This window comes from Anoplopoma fimbria, chromosome 15 (assembly GCF_027596085.1).
Source record: "Anoplopoma fimbria isolate UVic2021 breed Golden Eagle Sablefish chromosome 15, Afim_UVic_2022, whole genome shotgun sequence".
NCBI classification, from domain to species: Eukaryota; Metazoa; Chordata; class Actinopteri; order Perciformes; family Anoplopomatidae; genus Anoplopoma; species Anoplopoma fimbria.
This window is the reverse complement of record NC_072463.1, coordinates 8,097,251-8,117,339: the sequence shown is the minus strand read 5'-3', so window position 1 is coordinate 8,117,339 and position 20,089 is coordinate 8,097,251. Positions and strand designations below refer to the sequence as shown.

The following is a 20,089-nucleotide window of genomic DNA, read 5'->3' as shown; positions in this document are numbered from 1 at the left end:
TTCTGTCTCTCCCAGAGAAGGGATGATCTATAAGCGCTCAGGAGGACATCGTATCCCCGGCATGAACTGCTGTGGTCACAGCCAGGCCTGCTACCGCTGGTCTAAACGGTGAATGTTCCTCTCATTCCTTTATGTTCACATAATGTTTATCACTTTTCACAACTGTTTTTTCTCTTCTTGTAATCAAGCAATTCAAATTTGTTCGGCAGTAATTTTATGGTAATATTAATGCGAGACACCCCAGGGTAGAAGTTTAGCCAAAAGATATCGCCATGAAATTTAAAAGTTTTATTTTGTTGACATATTAAAGTTTTAATTTTCACATTACAATTTGGGATATCTCTTCTTTGTTCCCCCAAAATAAAATGTTGAATAGATCGGGCTGTGAGTGAAATATGACCAAACCTCTCCATGAAAACCTTCCGAATATAAATAAATAAAACTGGAAAGTCTGGTACAACTTAATTGGAGATTTTTGGCTCGGAGTCTGAGAAGAAGTTAATTACAAAAAAAAGGCTCTTAAAGATATATATTGGGAAATTCAATACATTTTCTCTACAGGTAAATAGGTTCAAACATATTAACTTATATATATCACCATGAAACTTCCCCCAGTTAATTACTTATGTTATGACTGTTATTATTTGTGTTACATTTTTTCTGAAATTCTATGTTTAAATTTGGAAATAAGGCATTATGTAACTTTTGGTGTATTTAAGATAAATCTACAGATGCAAAATAGACAAAGTGCAGGAGAATTAACACCTCTATTATGTATTTTTAGTTTTATTTCCACTTGACTGAAAGAAGATATGACATGTTTTGGAGCAAAATAGCCCCAAATCTCCAAATTTACCAGTGTAAATTTTAGTTTTTTTATGTTTCTTTATATTGACCTTCTTGCCATTTGAAGTGTACTTCTCCAGTTTACAAGTTTAAAAGGGGATAAAACAAAAGAAGAAGGATTTGCATTTTTGTTTTCCTTATTCATTTCTCTGTTTAAATGGCAAACGTGTGTAAAATGTAGATGTGACGGATGCTATGTACAAAATAAATCTTTTATTTCTGGCAGGAAGCTGTCAGAGTGTTGGTGTAAAAACACAGTGACCACTCATTCGCATTTCTAAAAACATAATGATGATAATATTTTAATAAGTGTTAGTTTTGGCTATTGCATGATTATTTCTTTTTTCATTTTTTTTGAAGTTTGCTGACATAATCTATGTAGCATCTTCAGCCCAGCTGCATTGGCACATGGTTGCCTTGCTCTTCATCTGCTTGTCTGTTTATTTCTATTTATCACAGCCAAATTATTATGTGAGCAGTTTTTATTCTTGTTTTTCTGAAGACAACACAAACAAATCCCACACGTTTGAAACACGCGGCCCATCCACCTACATCCCCATGTTGGTTTTCTTCCTACACCCTTTTCCTTGAATCAAGAAATATAATAAATGTTTTTCAGAACTTCACGTAGACACACGAATCATAAATCATGATGATGAAGATGATGAGGATGATGATAATGAGGACTGTGTGTGTTTGTTGTGTAGCTGGCTGGTGGTGAAGGACTCGTGCCTGTTGTACATGAAGCCAGACTCAGGGGCCATCTCCTTTGTCCTCCTGTTGGATAAAGAGTTCAGCATCAAGATGGACTCCAAAGACACAGAGACCAAACACGGAGTCCGGATCGACAGCCTCTCCAGGTTAGATTTATTTTGTGTGTACAGTGTAGCCGATGCCCAAGGGATTATCACACTGATTCTATTTCAACACCAGTTAAAAATCCTCTCTTAGATTCTCACACTGCAAGATAAAATCAAAGAATGTATATCAAATATTAGAGTGGTTTTCAAATGGTGATATATTCTACAAATAAACTTTCAAGAGAATTCCCACAATCTCCAGAGAGCAGGGGTATATATTAATGCCTTTAAGTTTAGGTGGAGTGCACTATAGCAATTGCTCCATTGCCGAGAACGTTTGCTGATTCTTGCTCATCTGATTCTAAAAAAACAGATGTTTACCATTAATAAATAATTTAAGATGGCTAAAACATTTTTGCTGTCCAATTTACTCTGCAAATCCCAACCAATGTTCCAAAAAAAAAAGAGAATAAAAAAAAGAAATCACCAACAGGCTCAAGAAGCTCAACTTCATTGCTTAAAGCTGTTTGTAACAATCTGCTGAAACAGGGTTGATTGTTTTCTTCAGCTCCTTTTCAATGCAACATTCGTAATCCAGGGCTTCATTTTATTTTAGGAATGATTACGGAGCTCTGATATCTCGTAAAACGCAAAACACAATGTCTGCTTTTATAAACTGATCAGCTGTGTTTTTAAGCTGAGGGCAAAATGAAACCACAAAGCTGCCAGTTTGCACTAATGTGGTTCATGACAGGGCCAATAAAATGACTACACACTTTGTATCTGTGCTCCTCCCTGTAGGACCCTGGTGTTTAAGTGCAGCAGCTACAGACACGCTCGCTGGTGGGGTCAGAGCATCGAGAGCTTCGTGAGGAATCATGGGAAGGCTTTCCTCCGAGATCACCGCTGCGGGTCGTTTGCACAGGAGCAGGAAAACATCCCTGCCAAATGGTAACTACACTGAGACAGAGCGCAACTGTTGGGACTGTTGTTATAGACACAAACAGAATGACCAAAAGGAAAGCAACGTTTTGCATATGTTTCAAACTTCCCCTACAGTTTCACTCTTCAGCTCTACACTGACTCTACTTGCACAACCAGCTCTGCTACCAGTAGACCACACGACACTAAAAATCTGTGCAATATAAATACACTGTGCAATATAATATTATTCTGTCTGTATATATAATATTTTTAGTTTTTGTGGATTTTTAGTTTTTTTACTTATTTGATATTCTTTACTGTTTTTATTGCTTATTTGCTTATTTATAATACTTGTTTTGAGCTTGTTTTTTTACTATGTCTCTTGTTTGCACTATCCTCTCTGCTGCTGTAAATCCTGTAAATTTCCCCGCTGCGGGACTAATAAAGGATTATCTTATCTCTTACACTAAAATAGAAAAATACGTTTAAACGATTCAGTTTGGTAGATTTAATCATCTTCAAAAAGCTGCTCATTGGAGAGTAAAATAGATAAAAATCAAATAAAGCACATTTTCAATATATGTCATTTTGGTAACACTTTCTACGGCACCCAATGATGCTTTAGAGCACTAATAATAACAAACTATAAAGAATTTTAAAATGACTTACAAGGTCAAGTATCGCAACACTTCGTAATTGCTGGGCACCCAATGGCTTTGTTTTTTGCAAGGATCATAGTGTATTATAATTCCCATAGTTATAATGTATTATAATCACTGATATAATGCATTTAAGTGTGATTTATAAGTTTCATTGTTTCCTGTAATTAGCATGGACATTTTTTTTTCGAGCAGGAACAACACACATACCATTGTACAATATATTTAATTTTACTTGAAGTAAACAATTACCAACTATAATCACATTTTAATGTATCATAACAGTAATTATAATACATTATAAAATGATTATAAGGTATTACAATTTTGGGAATTATAATACACTGTGATCCTTGCAAAAAAAGTCAGTGAGTCACCAGAAACTATGAAGTATGTGATGCATTATAGACATGGGCGTCATAAGTGTTGCCCTTATTTTTCTTCTCTGCCCTCCTCTGTAATCCTTTCACTGGTAACTATGGAAATGTTCTAGAGGACTATGCAGTCAACTTTCTTTTTTGGCTGCTTTGCCATCTTCCGTGTCTTAATTTTTTTTTTTGCATTCTCTCCCCCTCAGCTGGCAGATTCTGTGATATTGAATCATCTGCGTGATAATGTCATTACGTCGTCTTTGTACTCATCACGTTTGCCTGGAGGAAAAAACGTGCTGTGGAAAATATGAGAGTGTTTTCAAGAACAGTTGTGTCGTGATGACACAGCTATGGGTGTTGCCTGAAGCTTGCAATGTTAATAAAGTTGGGGGGAAGTTCATGTATGTGTGTGTACATGTCAACACAAGAACATGTGAGTTATGTCTGTTTTCACAAGTTACTCAGAGAATCTGTAATGTTCTCTTTGCAGGTATGTGAATGGAAAGACGTACATGGAGGACGTGGCTGATGCTTTGGAGGAGGCTAAGGAGGAAATCTTCATCACTGACTGGTGGTGAGTTCGGATGTGTCTTTTGTGTGAAAATGCATCATGTCAGAGATTTTGGTTGAGATGTGTCTCCTGTCAGCACTGAGGCGAGAGAACCCAGAAATAAAACAGCTCAGTGGGTTGTATCCATCTCGCTTAAACACTGCAGCATCCAGTGCAGCCTCAACCTGCTCCAAACCTGACAGATATAATAACCAGAGACAACAGAAAAACACACAAAACACTCTTTTCTTATTAGTGGACTCAACCAGGAACCTGTATCACCAAACACAATTGACTTATCCTGGCTCTCTTTGAGCTACCTGCCTTCACAGACTCTTTTAGCTTTGGATTTATAATATAGGTGTCTTTAAATGAGGAATTAGGCATTTTCAGCATGTTCACTAGTCAAGAATATTTGTGAATTCACAAAGCGATTATGCTTTTATTTGATTTCATAGGGAAATTTTGATTTGATAATTGTCACAGTATTAACAAAGTGTTTAGAATAAGTGAGACCCTTAATAATGCACTTTCTGCCACAAAAGCAGAGAAAAAAAGTGGAAAAGCTAAATTTGACGTATAGTTTGGCCCAAAAACAGGCTGAAGAAAAATGTATTATTGCTTGATAAGGTTCAGCTTGCTTGAAATCTGCCATTCATTAGGTTGTTAGTGTGGTAAACTATCTTTCTATGTATTTAAAGTCCTGTTTTAAATACAGTGGACGGATGGTTGTGCAAAATTTGAAGCTTTGTCTCTGACATAATTATCTCAATGGGCAAAGTGATCTACTGAGCTATTAAATATCTTTATTGCACTTCATTGTAAATTCCTGACTGATCTGATTGGTCAGGTCTGATCCCTTACTGAAGCTTAGGTTAGCCGTGCAGCATAGATGACCATGGTTATACACCTTGATTAAAAGTGATAACAGAGCCATGGTGATTTTCCATGTACACAAAAAAAAGTTATGTTTTAATTCCGAACGAGTCACCTGGACACATTATGTTTATCCTTAAGGTCTAACATTTTGAGTACAATTCAGTCCTCTTTTTTTCTAAAGGTTTTAGGCCTGCATTGTTTACGTCAATGTTTACTTGCTACCACGCCTCCACATTGTCCTTCTTGGTGCATTGCTGTGTATTTGGCTTGGAAGCTTTGTAGTTGTATGTCCATCCCCCTAGGGATTTCCCCATGTTTCACATCGCTCTATATTCTGTTCTTAAAAGAGCAGGGTAAGGTTGTCTTTGTGACTTCAAGATATGTCGTATTGCTGAATCTTGTATACATATGAAATATCTTACTCTTTGCATCTTTAATAGTCCTTTCTCAAACGTTTTCAAATTATTCAACACAAAAGTCCCAAAGGTGGCGCTATTATGCAGCTGTATTTAATCACAGTATGCAGATGATGCTGTAAAAATTGGTATTAATTGCCAGCTGAAAAACAATATAGAATAGTTGTAGTGGCTAGTTTTTGTATTGGTACACACAGGCCATTGTTACACCCCCCTTCCGAAGAATGAGCTGACAACTTGACACTCTGATACCCAGTTAAAGTAGTACATGCTGTTACATATTACATTATGTATTACCCACAAGTCCTGGCTCTCTGATAGGCAATGCAATGGTACCGGCTGTAATTACAGCCTCATCCACACACCCAGAATAGAAATACTCGGACAGAAAGATTGTCTCCACATAGTATCTGTTTACTCTTCTGCCACACCCCCTTTGTCTCTCACTGTCTGTTCTTAATGTACTGTCTGGGTTATGTTCCTCACAAGGGAACTTATTATGTGAACTGTCAGAGGAACTTGATATAAGTTGTGCCACCCTGTTCTTTGTACTTCTGTTTGGCTTTCTTAAACGAGCATGTAATCCGAGTTCAGGGTAGAAAATGTGAAAAACACTAGACTTTCTGTTCAAAACAAACCTCATTCATCTCATGTAAAAAGCTGTTGTTAGACAGTCACACCTGAGGGTACAGTAACTTGCAAACAGCATAGCAAATATTCAAATCAAATCGAATGGTAATAACCGGCTCGCTTTGCATAGTATAGAGACTTTTCCTTTCCTTCTTCATGTAATAGTGTTTTAGGGCATTTTCTAATAGAAAATAAACACCCTGTTTATCTCTACTGACACACTTTTCTTATTCATTTCAAATATAATAATTTATGGTGACTGTTTGACGTGACTAAAATCCCTGCGTTCCAAGGCAGTAATCACTGGGCTTATGGTCTTAACCAATGAGGTGTCAGCCCGTGTAATGTGAGCCGATGGCATTGTAGACATGTAAGCACAGGATGCCAGTGTGAATGACTCATGGGACTCTATCATTAAGTCACGTCCTTCATGGGAAAAGTCTATAAAATGAGTTGGAAGCTCTGTAGAGTGAATAAAAACATACATTTCTCCATCTTTTATCGTTTATCAAGTGATGTTGATGCATTGAGTTTCTTAATCTTGGAATATTTTTCACCAGGCTGAGTCCAGAGATCTTCCTGAAGAGACCTGTAGTGGAGGGAAACAGGTGGAGGCTAGACTGCACCCTGAAGCGCAAAGCAGTAAGTAGGCGTTAGTTTACCATCATCATGGGAGAGTAATAATCTACAAACATTGAGCACTATAGACTCTGCACTCATAAAAAACATAATTAGTATTACATTAGATAACAATAATCAGTTTTTTTTGATCTTCAGGAAAGATTTACAATGTGTTGAAATCAAAGAAATATAAACCGTCAAATGTGTTAAATGGCAAAATGTGCTCTTAACATTGTTCTTCCTTTATATCTCTCTACAGCAACAGGGAGTGCGTATCTTTGTGATGTTGTACAAGGAGGTGGAGCTGGCCCTGGGCATCAACTCGGGCTACAGCAAGAGGACCCTCTCACACCTGCACCCCAACATCAAGGTAACTAAAGGATTATGGGTAGTGAAAGAGGGCGCAGTTTATTGTAAACACACAATTACATATTATAGCGTCTACGTACTATTTATCTGATATTCAATATTATTGTGTTTAAGGTGATGCGTCATCCCGACCACGTCTCCTCATCCGTCTATCTGTGGGCGCATCACGAGAAGATCGTTGTCATCGACCAATCAGTGGCCTTCGTGGGCGGGATAGACCTGGCATACGGTCGCTGGGACGACCGAGAGCACCGGCTGACAGATGTTGGCAGCGTGACGCGCTCTGTTGCCCTTGAGCAGGTAAGACACACAATGAAATAAATGAAAATGTCTTCTCTACTGTTCAGAGTTATAAAGGCAATAAATCTTACTCTAAGCTCCTGACAAATGGTTCAAATATGAGAAGGAGGAGAGTAAATGGAGACTAAAACTCATACAGTTGAACATGTGTGGGTGGTGTACCCTCAAATGACAGTGTGTGTGTGTGTGTGCATGAATACACAATATAAAGAGCAAAGACTTTAACAGAGCCTCTTCATGACACACACAACTTTCTCCAACACAACTACACAAACACTGTTGTCATTACGTTCAAGAAAACAAATCACTTTCTTTAAACATCAGCTTTAGGAAAAATTGACATTTTTTGTGCTCAAGACGTTCAAAAATAATGACCATGTCCCCTTTTAAAAACCTGTGGATATTCAAACACAGGTTCCCAGATGATAGATTACAGTGTTTTCTGGGCCTTGTTTGACATTTCCTCTAATACCAAACTTTTTTAAACAAGTTTGAGTTTGATAGAATGTTTAATTAGTTCCTATCCTAGAATTTCCTAAACTCAAACTGATTCTCATGTGGATAGAATTCCAAACAAAGATAAACACTTGCACAGAGAATACACCAAACTAATAATTGTGTTTAACCTGCCCTTATTGATCGTATTGACTTTCTCTATGTCATTTATATTAATAAAGGAATACTATATCATAGAGACAACTGTCAGTATAACTCAATACAATTCAAAAGTACCACAAACCGCACCCTCCTAAATTACGTTAAAGTTAAACCCAACCCTCTTTAAAATCAACTAGAAGCTGAGTGTACATCCTCTGTTGTTTTCATTCTCCCAGGCTGGCTCCACAAACACTCCGTCCAGTAAAGGCGTGAACTCCGTCGATGGCGTCTCCAAGAGCAACGGAGGAGGGACGCCGCCCAGCGATCCGGTGGACTTGCCCAAGCTGAAGGGGATCGGACGCAGCCGGAAGGCTCGCTTCAGTCTGTACAGACACCTGCACAAACACACTCTGCAGCACGCAGACAGTGTCAGCAGCGTAGACAGCGCAGGTGTGTTTGTGTGAGTGGAAAGAGAGAGAATATGTGAGAGTGATGGAATATGAATGGTGAAGAACATTGCTATATACTGTACTTCAAATGCATTCATTTATACAATAAGGGTTTCTTTGTGCGTGTGTGTGTGTGCGTGTGCGTGTGTGTGTGTGTGCGTGTGTGTGTGTGTGTGTGTAGGGAGTGGTTCAGTGCAAAGCCTCAAGACAGGTGTTGGAGAGTTACAGGGAAACACTCGCTTCTGGCATGGAAAAGACTACTGCAACTTTGTCTACAAGGACTGGATCCAGTTGGAGAAACCATTTGATGGTCTGGTTCACACACACACACACACACACACACACACACACACACACACACACACACACACACACACACACACACACACACACACACACACACACACACACACACACACACACACACACACACACACACACACACACACACACACACACACACACACAGTATTAGTTTGGTCTTACTCTGAAAAGTTTCCCCCATTTTTAGGTCAATAACTCCTCCATATACAAAGCATTACTTACTATTACTCTTATTATCATAATTGTTTCCTTTTATACCAGTTTGATGAAAACAAATACTCATCTGGAAAACTAATATCGAGTGTAACCGAGTATCATAAAACACTTTTTATGCTCCCTCTCTTTGCACCAAACTCTCTGATCCTCTTCTCTCCTTCTGTCTGTCCCTGGCTTTTTTCTTTTTATGTCCTCTCTCCGTCTCACACATTTTGTCCTGTCTTTACTGGGTTTCCTCCGCTCCGCGCAGACTTCATCGACAGGTACACCACTCCCAGAATGCCTTGGCATGACATTGCCTCAGTGGTTCATGGCAGAGCTGCTCGGGATGTGGCCAGGCACTTTATCCAGCGCTGGAACTTCACTAAGGTTCTGTAACACACACACACACACACACACACACACACACACACACACACACACACACACACACACACACACACACACACACACACACACACACACACACACACACACACACACACACACACACACACACACACACACACACTGTGTTCATTAACAAACTTTTATTTAAAAGCTAAACTCTAAAAAGTGATTCAATTATATTACCTGTTAGCTTGATTTGACTATTTCTAATGCTAATTTGTAGCCAGAATCATAGCAATTAGTAATAAATGTAAGTTAATTGTGGAAAATCATGATTTGTTGACTTAAAAAAATTAAAAAGAACAATAAACACTAACCTGGCGAAACCTCAGGAAGTGTCTGGCTCTGACAGTGGAAAAAATACTTTAATCCTCACACCCATGCTTTCCATGGCTTCTGCAACGTTTTCCTCTCATTTTCCTGTTTTTACTCTTTTCCATTCCTCCTCTAACCCCATATTTACCCTCTCTCTGCCCAAATTCTCCAACTTTCTCCCCTACAGATCATGAAGCCAAAGTATCGCTCTCTGTCTTATCCATTCCTGCTGCCCAAGTCTCACTGCAGTGCCAACGACCTCAGATACCAAGTTCCTGACTGTGTCAATGCCAAAGTGCAGGTTAGTGACCTGAACACACCAAGTACCATTTTAACTTTAACTGTGCTCAGAAAACACATATTGTGGAAAATGTTTTTTTTTTCTTTCCTTTTAATTATACAAATGAGAAAGTGGGGCAAAAACCTACCATTCACCACACCTTTAAATAAACACTGGCAGAAAATTACAGAGAAAACACAAGAACAGTAAATACTCCCACTTAGCCACAATATTTCCCACATCCCAGTCTGCAAGCACTGCCGGAGAAAGATAAAAAAGAGTGAGCGTTAAAAAACTCTCCATGGGCCAAAAAGTTATATAACTACAAAGGTTTGCACCTGCGCATGTTTGTGTCTGTTTTTAAACTGACACCTCTGTGAACACCATGTGCAACTTCTCCATTTGTATGACAACTAATAATACACACCCTTTATTTTTAATTTTAATTTTAATTTTAATTTTAATTTAATTTTAATTTTAATTTTAATTGCAGTGAATTCAATGTCCTCACAGGAATTATTTACTTTATTTATTTTTGTAATGCTCTTTTATTTCTGTTAGAAGTGTTAAACAGAATAACTAATTCCTATACACACTGCAGTGTATAGGTTTATCATAAAAAAGCCCGCCCGCCAAACATTTGTTTTTATTTGGTTTTACCTTATGATGATCAGTGACTATCATTCGTTATTATGCTTTTATGATGTAGGTTCATATAACCCCTGCAATTTGATTGCTGCAGGACATGCATATTTTGAGAATTGCTGCTATAATAACCCTATCATATGCGTGTGCAAGGTGTTGCGGTCGGCAGCAGATTGGTCTGCGGGTATAAAGTACCACGAGGAGTCCATCCACAATGCCTACATCCAGGTCATCGCGAAGAGCAAACACTACATCTACATAGAGGTAAACCAGCAGTGAGGCCAAGATATGAAAATAAAAAAAACAAATACATGGATGTGAAACTTTTATGAGAGCTGAGCTGAATTCATCAGAGGTTTGTGTCAGTCTTTTAAATGTTATTGTTACTCTGTAACATAAAGTTGTTCATGTAGATATCATTTAATTATCTCTCTTTGGGTTGGTGCCCGTTATTAATCTCCTCTCCTTTTAGAACCAGTTCTTCATCAGTTGTGCCGACAACAAGATGGTCTACAACAAGATCGGAGACGCCATCATTGAAAGGATCCTCAGAGCTTACAAGTACTTCCCTTTTTTTCAAATCATGTGTCTGTTTAAGTACATTAGCACTTGTGACCATAGGAAGGAAGTTGGAGGTAATGTGTATGTATACAAGATTAGTCTTATCACTTCTTCTACTTCTGCTTCTCACAGCTTAACGCTGGTACTCTGTGCCTTTCTGTAACTGAGGTCTGTTTGCATCACAGGGAGGGTAAGAAGTACCGTGTTTACGTGGTCACCCCGCTGCTTCCTGGCTTTGAGGGGGACATCACCACCGGAGGAGGAAATGCCCTTCAGGCTGTCATGCACTTCAACTACAGGTGGAACACATGACACCCACCACAGTTTTAAAAATTGAGGAAGAGTGAGGGGGAATTGAGAAAGTGCATATTGAAGAGTCATCAGAATTCTATTGTGTTTTAATTTCTTTCAAGTTCATCTAAGTCGAGGATGTTCAATATTTCTCTACTTTTTTTACGAGTTTGAATCTCCTGCCTCCTCAGAACCATGATCAGAGGGGAGTACTCCATCATCTCCCAGCTGAAAAATGAGAGTAAGTGCAAGAATCAATTATAACATTCATTTTGATAACTTATATTAATGTTAGAGTTGGAATATCTAATCCTCTACTCCTCTGGTTATGGTGTTCTTCCTCTCCTCTCCCAGTGGACGACCATTGGATGAACTACATCTCCTTCGCCGGCCTGCGGACTCACGCTGAGCTGGAGGGACGTCTGGTCACGGAGCTCATCTACGTGCACAGCAAGATGCTCATCGCTGACGACAACACAGTCATCATCGGTCAGTCTCTCATCCGCTCGCTAACGTTCTGTCATTCTCTTTTTTTTTTTCTAATGTTGTTCTCACCAACTATTTGTGGCAACTAGTCTCTCTGCCTTGACACCACTGAAATGCGATGAATCTAAAAATCTGGCTTAATTTCGGTATCCTTCACCATGTGTGCTGCCAACAAAAATACTGTTTTAATATGGAGTGACTTCTGCAACATAGCTCTGTTGCGCCCTCTGCTGGCCAATAAGGCACAACTCACTCTCTCACAAGACAGACAATAAAAAAACAATCAACAAAGCTAAAGGCTGAAAATTGTTCCTAAATACTCTGCTTTCCTATAGGCATTACTGTAACTATTGTCTAAATTAGTATTCAATAATATACAGACAATATTAATAAGATAAGTCCATTAAAGGCACAATGTCTTAAACATAAGCATAGAAATAAAATAAATTTATTGTTATTAATAGCATGATTCAGACTCGGATGAATGCAGAGATTCAGCTTCCATTCTCTGTTTTGCACGTTTGTTTCAGGTTCTGCTAACATCAACGACAGAAGCATGCTGGGTAAACGCGACAGCGAGGTGGCGGTGATTGTCGAGGACTCCGAAAAGGTGGCTTCGGTGATGGACGGACAGGAGTACGAAGCTGGACCCTACGCCCTCCAGCTCCGCCTCGAATGCTTCCGGTGTGTGTGTGTGTGTGTGTGTGTGTGTGTGTGTGTGTGTTCTCCTAATATATGGGTGTCTGCCGGGCTGCACACATGCAACTGATGCTGCACATGAGAAAAGGGCATTGAGCTGAAGACCTGTTTTGCTGCTCTTGAGCAAAAGAAACCACATCACACAAACACAATGCAGTGGTTTCTGCATTCACCTGTTTCTGTCTTTTATTATTTTCTTTTTAAATTCCTTTTTATTCTGTCCTTTTCGCTCTGCTCGCGCCTCTGTTTGGTTGTCTCCGTGTCTGCTGAAGTCACAACTGCTCTACCTCCCCGCATGCTGCTATTCCCTTTTTTCTGTTAATTTCATCGCCTGTTTTTTTTCTCCAGCATCTCGCTCGTGTGACTGACTGAATGCACCTCCCCTCCTGTCTGCAAGGGAAGGTTAATAAGACGTCGATACTAAATGCTACTTTTTGAGGTTTACACCTGCAACATGTTTTTTTACCCAGTGTGCAGCGAGCAGGATTGGAGGTAGAACAGAAAGGAGAACATGAAAGAAGAAGAGGAGGAGGAGGAAGAGGAAGAGAGGGAGAATGAGACAGGCAGAGGAATGAGGAAGAGAAGGAGGAGGAAGAGAGGGAGAATGGGAGAGGCAGAGGAATGAGGAAGAGGAGGAAAGTGTCTGTGCATTGGGAGTCAACCCATGCATGTCTCAATGTGACTTAGATGGAAATGCTCACTTTTGTTTTCTCATGTATTTGAAGGTGTGTCCCACATTTCTTTTGTCTAGAGTAAAGAAGTTTCTTTGGTAAACAAGACGTCTCAAAGCAACGTTAAGATTGTTAGAATATTGATTTGTTCCAAGAGTGAGACACCTTTTAACCTGTGTGTGTGTGTGTGTGTGTGTGTGTGTGTGTGTGTGTGTGTGTGTGTGTGTGTGTGTGTGTGTGTGTGTGTGTGTGTGTGTGTGTGTGTGTGTGTGTGTGTGTGTGTGTGTGTGTGTGTGTGTGTGTGTGTGTGTGTGTGTGTGTGAGAAAGAGAGAGAGAGACAAAAAGTTTCAAAATAAAAGTATTATATTTATCTTCTCTTTCTGAACAGGACCATCCTCGGAGGTCACTCTGACACCAGTATTGACGTGTCTGACCCCATCAGTGAACGCTTCTATAAGGAGGTGTGGATGACCACAGCTGGCCGCAACGCCACCATCTATGAGAAGGTACGTTATGAGAACAAGAATGAATTCATCAGGCTGAGGAACCCATGTGCCAGACTGTGTTTTTGACAGAAAGTGTAACTGTTATACAATTCGCAGATGTCATTTGTTTAAGAGAATATATATACAACGGGTAAAATAAGTATTGAACACGTCACCATTTTTCTCAGTAAATATATTTCTAAAGGTGCTATTGACATGAGATTTTCACCAGATGTCAGTAACAACCCAAGTAATCCATACATACAAAGAAAACCAAACAAATAAGTTCAGAAATTAAGTTATGTGTAATAAAATGGAATGACACAGGGGAAAAGTATTGAACACGCTTACTGAAATTTATTTAATAGTTCGTACAAAAGCCTTTGTTGGTAATGACAGCTTCAAGACGCCTCCTGTATGGAGAAACTACTCACATGCATTGCTCAGGTGTGATTTTGGCCCATTCTTCCACACAAACAGTCTTCAAATCTTGAAGGTTCCGTGGGCCTCTTCTATGAACTCTGATCTTTAGTTCTTTCCATAGATTTTCTATTGGATTCAAGTCAGGTGATTGGCTGGGCCATTCTAGCAGCTTTATTTTCTTTCTCTGAAACCAATTGAAAGTTTCCTTGGCTGTGTGTTTGGGATCATTGTCTTGCTGAAATGTCCACCCTCGTTTCATCTTCATCATCCTGGTAGATGGCAGCAGATTTCTATCAAGAATGTCTCGGTACATTTTTCCATTCATCCTTCCTTCAATTATATGAAGTTTGCCAGTGCCGTATGCTGAAAAACAGCCCCACACCATGATGTTCCCACCTCCAAACTTCACTGTTGGTATGGTGTTTTTGGGGTGATGTGCAGTGCCATTTCACCTCCAAACATGGTGTGTATTATGGCATCCAAAGAGTTCAATTTTGGTCTCATCTGACCAGACAGACTATATTCTCCCAGTATTCCACAGGCTTGTCTGAATGTTGTGCAGCAAACTTTAAACGAGCTTCAACATGCTTTTTCTTCGGCAATGGAGTCTTGCGTGGTGAGCGTGCATACAGGCCACGGCGGTTGAGTGCATTGCTTGTTGTTTTCTTTGAAACAATTGTACCTGCTAATTCCAGGTCTTTCTGAAGCTCTCCACAAGTGGTCCTTGGCTCTTGGACAACTCTTCTGATGATTCTTTTCACTCCTCTGTCAGAAATCTTGCGAGGAGCACCTGGTCGTGGCCGGTTTATGGTGAAATGATGTTCTTTCCATTTCCGGATTATGGCCCCAACAGTGCTCACTGGAACATTCAGAAGTTTAGAAATCCTTCTGTAACCAATGCCATCAGTATGTTTTGCAACAATAAGGTTGCGAAGGTCTTGAGAGAGCTCTTTGCTTTTACCCATCATGAGATGTTTCATGTGTGACACATTGGTAATGAGACACCTTTTTATAGGCCATCAGTTGGGACTGAACCAGCTGATATTAATTTGCAGGATTGCTTTCTAATTCCTGATAGATTTCAGCTGGTGTCTTGGCTTTCCATGCCTTTTTGCACCTCCCTTTCTTCATGTGTTCAATACTTTTTCCCTGTGTCATGTCAATAGCACCTTTAGAAATATATTTACTGAGAAAAATGGTGACGTGTTCAATACTTATTTTACCTGCTGTATATATATATTTATATATATATATATATATATATATATATATATATATATATATATATATATATATATAATACTGTGTATATATAAAGAGTCAGCGAGTAAATTTGGCAAAACAAAGACTAAAAAAATAAACAAAAGTACAATAAGGACCAATGAAAAAATAGAAAGTTGACTTCCTATAAATACTTGCCTCTAGTGGAGCAAAAAAAAATGATTTATCCTCTGTACAGGAGCCATTTTTGGACATTTCAGACTCAGTTTGCCACCACCAAAGTCATTTGGATTTGTCCTCAGGAAACCTTGAATATTGTGTCAAATATCACGGAAGTCCATCCAATAGTTGATGAGATATTTCACCTTCGGACATTCCCAGCCAACTGATTAACATTGCCATCCAAACAGCCATAGAAACTAGTGCTTCAGTTACTGACAGCAGTTTGTTAACTCTACATGTGTGTGTTTTTCTTCAGGTATTTCGTTGCCTTCCTTCGTCCCTGGTGAGGAACATGTCCGAGCTGGAGCAGTACCAGACCAAACCGGGTCTGGCACAGACCGACAACACCCGCGCACAGGAGGAGCTGCGCAAAATCCGAGGCTTCCTGGTCCAGTTTCCTCTGGACTTCCTGTCTGAGCAGAACCTCATGCCGTCTGTTGGAACGAAGGAGGCCATGGTTCCAACTGAAATCTGGACATAAAGGATGTGCCACCACTGCCAGCCACTTACACATGGGAATGTTTTTCTTGAGAGAAGTATCTGGATTGTGCTTGTCATCAAATGTGTAATATTGGATTATAAAGAGATCGCCTTTTAATCCAGAGACGAGAGTCTCCTCTGGATTGATGTGACTTCTGGGCATTGACAAATCTCTCGAATCCGATTCTCCTGAAAAAAACCCCCCAATAAACTGTAGTTCCAGTTAATTTGGGGTTGGCATTAACACTTTTGGGATGTATGAAGAACATGATATCGCACTTGAGGACAGTATTTATGACTGCATTCAACCTGTGGAGATGAGAAACAGGCACATGAACTTTTGGGTTTTGGGAATCAACTCAACTACGCACACTTTGACTTTTGGACTGTCGGAAAAACCCACAAGACAGCAAGGATTTCAGAGGGAACCAGGGAACTGTCTAGAAGAGTTAAAAAGCTACTCTCGTTATTGTAGATGCCTCTTAAGGATCTTTACTGTAAAACAAATCCAAAACATGCGATCGGTCTTTGCTGAGACAATTTCACAGATTCAACAGTGGTGCATGATTTTACTTACTGTGCTATAATGCATGCACCAATCACATCTCTGATAAAACCCTCTGAGATATTCTATTTGCTGTCAAAGGTGTTTTGTAAAAGATGATTATAAGTCTGAACTTTATTGTGGAAATCAAAGAGAACTGTGTTGAGCAGATCCAGGTACAGAAGTCAATTTAACGTGGTTACATCCAACTATTTTCAGAGTGGTGAGTAGAAACTGATTAAAGCTGAGGGTGTTTGATCAAAGGCCACAGTGTAAAATGGTTATGCCAGTGGTAAATATCAGAAGCTGGATGAGACAATCGGCGCACATATTCAAAGAAGTAATTTCCTCTTTGCTCAGCAGATGGTGCTAGTTCCTTAAAGCTACAGTTAGTGTACAGCAGTCCGATATGAGTCTATTTTTCTTAGTTTTGTGGCGACAGCTTTCTTTTAAATGCAGAAAAAACTGTCTTTGAAACAATTTAAACAAAGAAAAATGAAATCAACGTTTTCCATATAGCATGCAATCCGTGTCAGAGGCAAAGCTGTCATGTGAAGATACAGTTTGAAATTGCTTGTTACGTTTCCAGTTTACTGGCGGTTCCAGCGATTTTCTTGATGAAGCTTTTTACTTTTTACTTTTTTTGTAATGTAACACAGCCAGTATCTGTCAGGGGGAAACTATGTTTTTCTAAGGATTCTTATGGTGTGTGACTCACAGTGTGGGGCAATTCATGTAATTTGTAGATGTGAATGTATGGACTCTTTGTTCCCTGATTTGTTTTGATTTTATAATATTTGTTACTTGTCATTTGTCAATCAGTTTTTTTTTTTCTCCAAGAGAGCCAGGACAGGCAGCAGCATCACCAGATACATGTGAAGTTAAAGAACCACTCCTTTTTGCTGTGCTCAGTCATTGTCATAAAAATGTCACGGCAAATGATTATTGATTCTCATGGAGGACATGAAACGTTTAAAGACTTACCTTGGAGCTGCTGGAAGGAGGGTTCATGGCAGAGATCCTTTGTATTCCAACGAAAGAGACACAAAGCCCTGTAATTATGTTTCGATGACTATACCTCCCACGCCCAACATAGAAATCACTGGGATTTATTTGACAGAAGCAGACTGACTGCATTGAATGGGAACCAATAATAATAATAAAAGTGTTGTTATATTTTCTTAATGGGACCAGAAAATGTCTGAATGTTAACTGAAGTGATAATGTCTGAAAACATCACAGCCTTTGTTTCTATAAAAGACAAACACTTTTGTACACTTGCTGTATTATCTATGGAATATAAATCATTTAACATTATTTTAAAAAAAGTCTTTTTTTATGTACAGCATGGTTGTATGGATGGTTGTGGATTTGTAACTAAACCTAAATGTTTATTAATCATAACCATCATTCAGCAGTCCTTTCCATCAACTATCTGTAACCCTGTTGCCTCAATTCAGTTGATTTCGCTTCCACTATTTATGTACAATACCTTTTTTTTTTTGTAAAGTTTGTCATTTCTCTCTGTTCACTTAACACAGTGTAACTCATAATTTAAATGGCTAACAAATAAAATTTACCTTTTGAATTTTTGTTGTTTATTTTTGTCACAAACCAAGAACTCAGTTAATGTGAAAAGAAAACTTTCATATTCATTTTTCTTTATTGGATATTTTCATTCTAGTCGACTAAAAATATATATTTTTTAAATATTAGGTGCTGCCAATGTTTTGCTTCTATTTATTTCAGTTCTGCAACTTTAATGTAATCAATGCAGAAGTCTAAAATATTAAAGCTATGATAGTGTAAAAGTCACAAACTCTGTTTAACTGCAAAAGTTAACAGGCTAAAGGTTCTCAAATGAACCAGTTTTTTTAGATGGACATTAACACTCTACTGGGGCTATGTTATAGTAAACAAACCTTCTGGATGAATTAACCGAGTATTGTGAAGCCTATCATGCATGAAACTGCTGTACTTCAAGAAATCCACTTTCAGTGCCAATTCTTTCTCGGTAAATTCTTGTGAAGCAACGTAAGAGAGGCCTTTGTGATTAAAGTCAACAGATGAATGCTGTTGGAACTGCAGGCAACTGACGGTTTTATTCCCTTCCTTGTTGTTTTTCACTTGGTGTGTGTTTGGTAGGTTTGGCAACGTGCAGGGCAAGACACACCACGCCTGATAACGTTCACCACCTGTCGATCATGTGAATATGATAAGATTATTCTTAAACTGTTTTTTACATGTGTATACATGTTTTCCTTTAATCTTTTATTAGTCCCACAGTGGGGAAATTCCCAGGATTACAGCAGCAGAGAGGATAGTGCAATCAAGAAACAGTAAAAAACAGATCAAAACAAGTATTATAAATAAGTAAATAATTAAAGACACACAGTAAAGAATATTAAATAAGTTAAAAAAAACTTTATAAATCCACAATAACTAAAATATTATATAAACAGACAGAATTATTGATGATTATTGCAGTAATCCCCAGCTTCTTTTTATCTATCTCTTTTGAGTACACCAACTTTAGCAAAGGGCAATATTAAATTGCTGGACTGCCACTTTAAGTCAAAATATATAATATATATATATATATATATATATATATATATAGTACCAATCAAAAGTTTGGACACACCTTCTCCTTCAATGGTTTTTATTATTTTATTTTTTTTCTACATTGTAGATTAATATTGAAGACATCCAAACTATGAAGGATCACATATGGAATTATGTGGTAAACAAACAAATGCTCAACAAACCAGAATATGTTTTATATTTTAGATTCTTCAAAGTAGTTTAAATGAGAAGGTGTGAACAAACTTTTGACTGGTACTGTATATATATAAAACACCATAAGAAAATGACAGATATTTTCTATTTTCTCAAATAAATTAATAAAATCAGCATCTTGAAGACAATTTCTAAACGTGTGTTACGTAGTGAGGTTCGTTGGAAGAGGAGGAAAAAAAAAAAAAAAAAAAAAAAAAAAAAAAAAAAAAGTTTGGGAGTCCCTGCCGCCTCATCAAACCCCGCCCCGCAGCAGGCGTGGTTATCCGGGGCAGGCGGCGGTGCGCTCCCCCCCCCCCCCCACCCCCACCCCCTCCCTCCATACATACATCCACTGGCTGTCACACAGCAGCGGTTCCAGGACGAGCGAGCACCGAGCAGTAATCCACTTCTCCACCGGCCGCCCTCACCCCTCACTGTTCCGTCTACATCCCGCAGACATGGGCCTGGGTGTGCTGGTACTCGCGTTTGCGCTCTCGCTTCCCGTCGTCCACGCGTTTGCGCTCTAGCTGTGCGCCCCCCGGCCCCCCCCCCCCCGGCCCGGCCCGGCCCGGCCCCGCAGGCACGTCCCGCTACTGACCGGAGAGCTGTTATTATTCTTTGGAGACAACGCTGTGTAGCAGAGAGA

The 20,089-nt window shown here is 39.1% G+C and overlaps 1 protein-coding gene across 3 annotated transcripts in view; it reads left to right on the top strand.

Annotated features, from left to right (window-relative positions):
• pld1a (phospholipase D1a) overlaps positions 1–18,246 on the top strand; it is a 34,834-nt gene extending 16,588 nt beyond the window's left edge. For all 3 annotated transcript variants that reach the window (XM_054613733.1, XM_054613734.1, XM_054613732.1), the window contains 19 exons: positions 16–108; positions 1,554–1,706; positions 2,448–2,597; positions 4,091–4,174; positions 6,636–6,717; positions 6,956–7,066; positions 7,180–7,365; positions 8,199–8,412; positions 8,593–8,721; positions 9,202–9,320; positions 9,844–9,957; positions 10,735–10,845; positions 11,054–11,142; positions 11,328–11,441; positions 11,625–11,674; positions 11,788–11,922; positions 12,450–12,603; positions 13,679–13,796; positions 15,898–18,246. In XM_054613733.1, coding sequence (XP_054469708.1) covers positions 16–108; positions 1,554–1,706; positions 2,448–2,597; positions 4,091–4,174; positions 6,636–6,717; positions 6,956–7,066; positions 7,180–7,365; positions 8,199–8,412; positions 8,593–8,721; positions 9,202–9,320; positions 9,844–9,957; positions 10,735–10,845; positions 11,054–11,142; positions 11,328–11,441; positions 11,625–11,674; positions 11,788–11,922; positions 12,450–12,603; positions 13,679–13,796; positions 15,898–16,122 — 2,431 coding nt within the window. In that variant the 3' untranslated portion in view covers positions 16,123–18,246. The remainder of the gene's footprint in view (positions 1–15; positions 109–1,553; positions 1,707–2,447; positions 2,598–4,090; positions 4,175–6,635; positions 6,718–6,955; positions 7,067–7,179; positions 7,366–8,198; positions 8,413–8,592; positions 8,722–9,201; positions 9,321–9,843; positions 9,958–10,734; positions 10,846–11,053; positions 11,143–11,327; positions 11,442–11,624; positions 11,675–11,787; positions 11,923–12,449; positions 12,604–13,678; positions 13,797–15,897) is intronic.
• Positions 18,247–20,089: the final 1,843 nt, after the last annotated feature.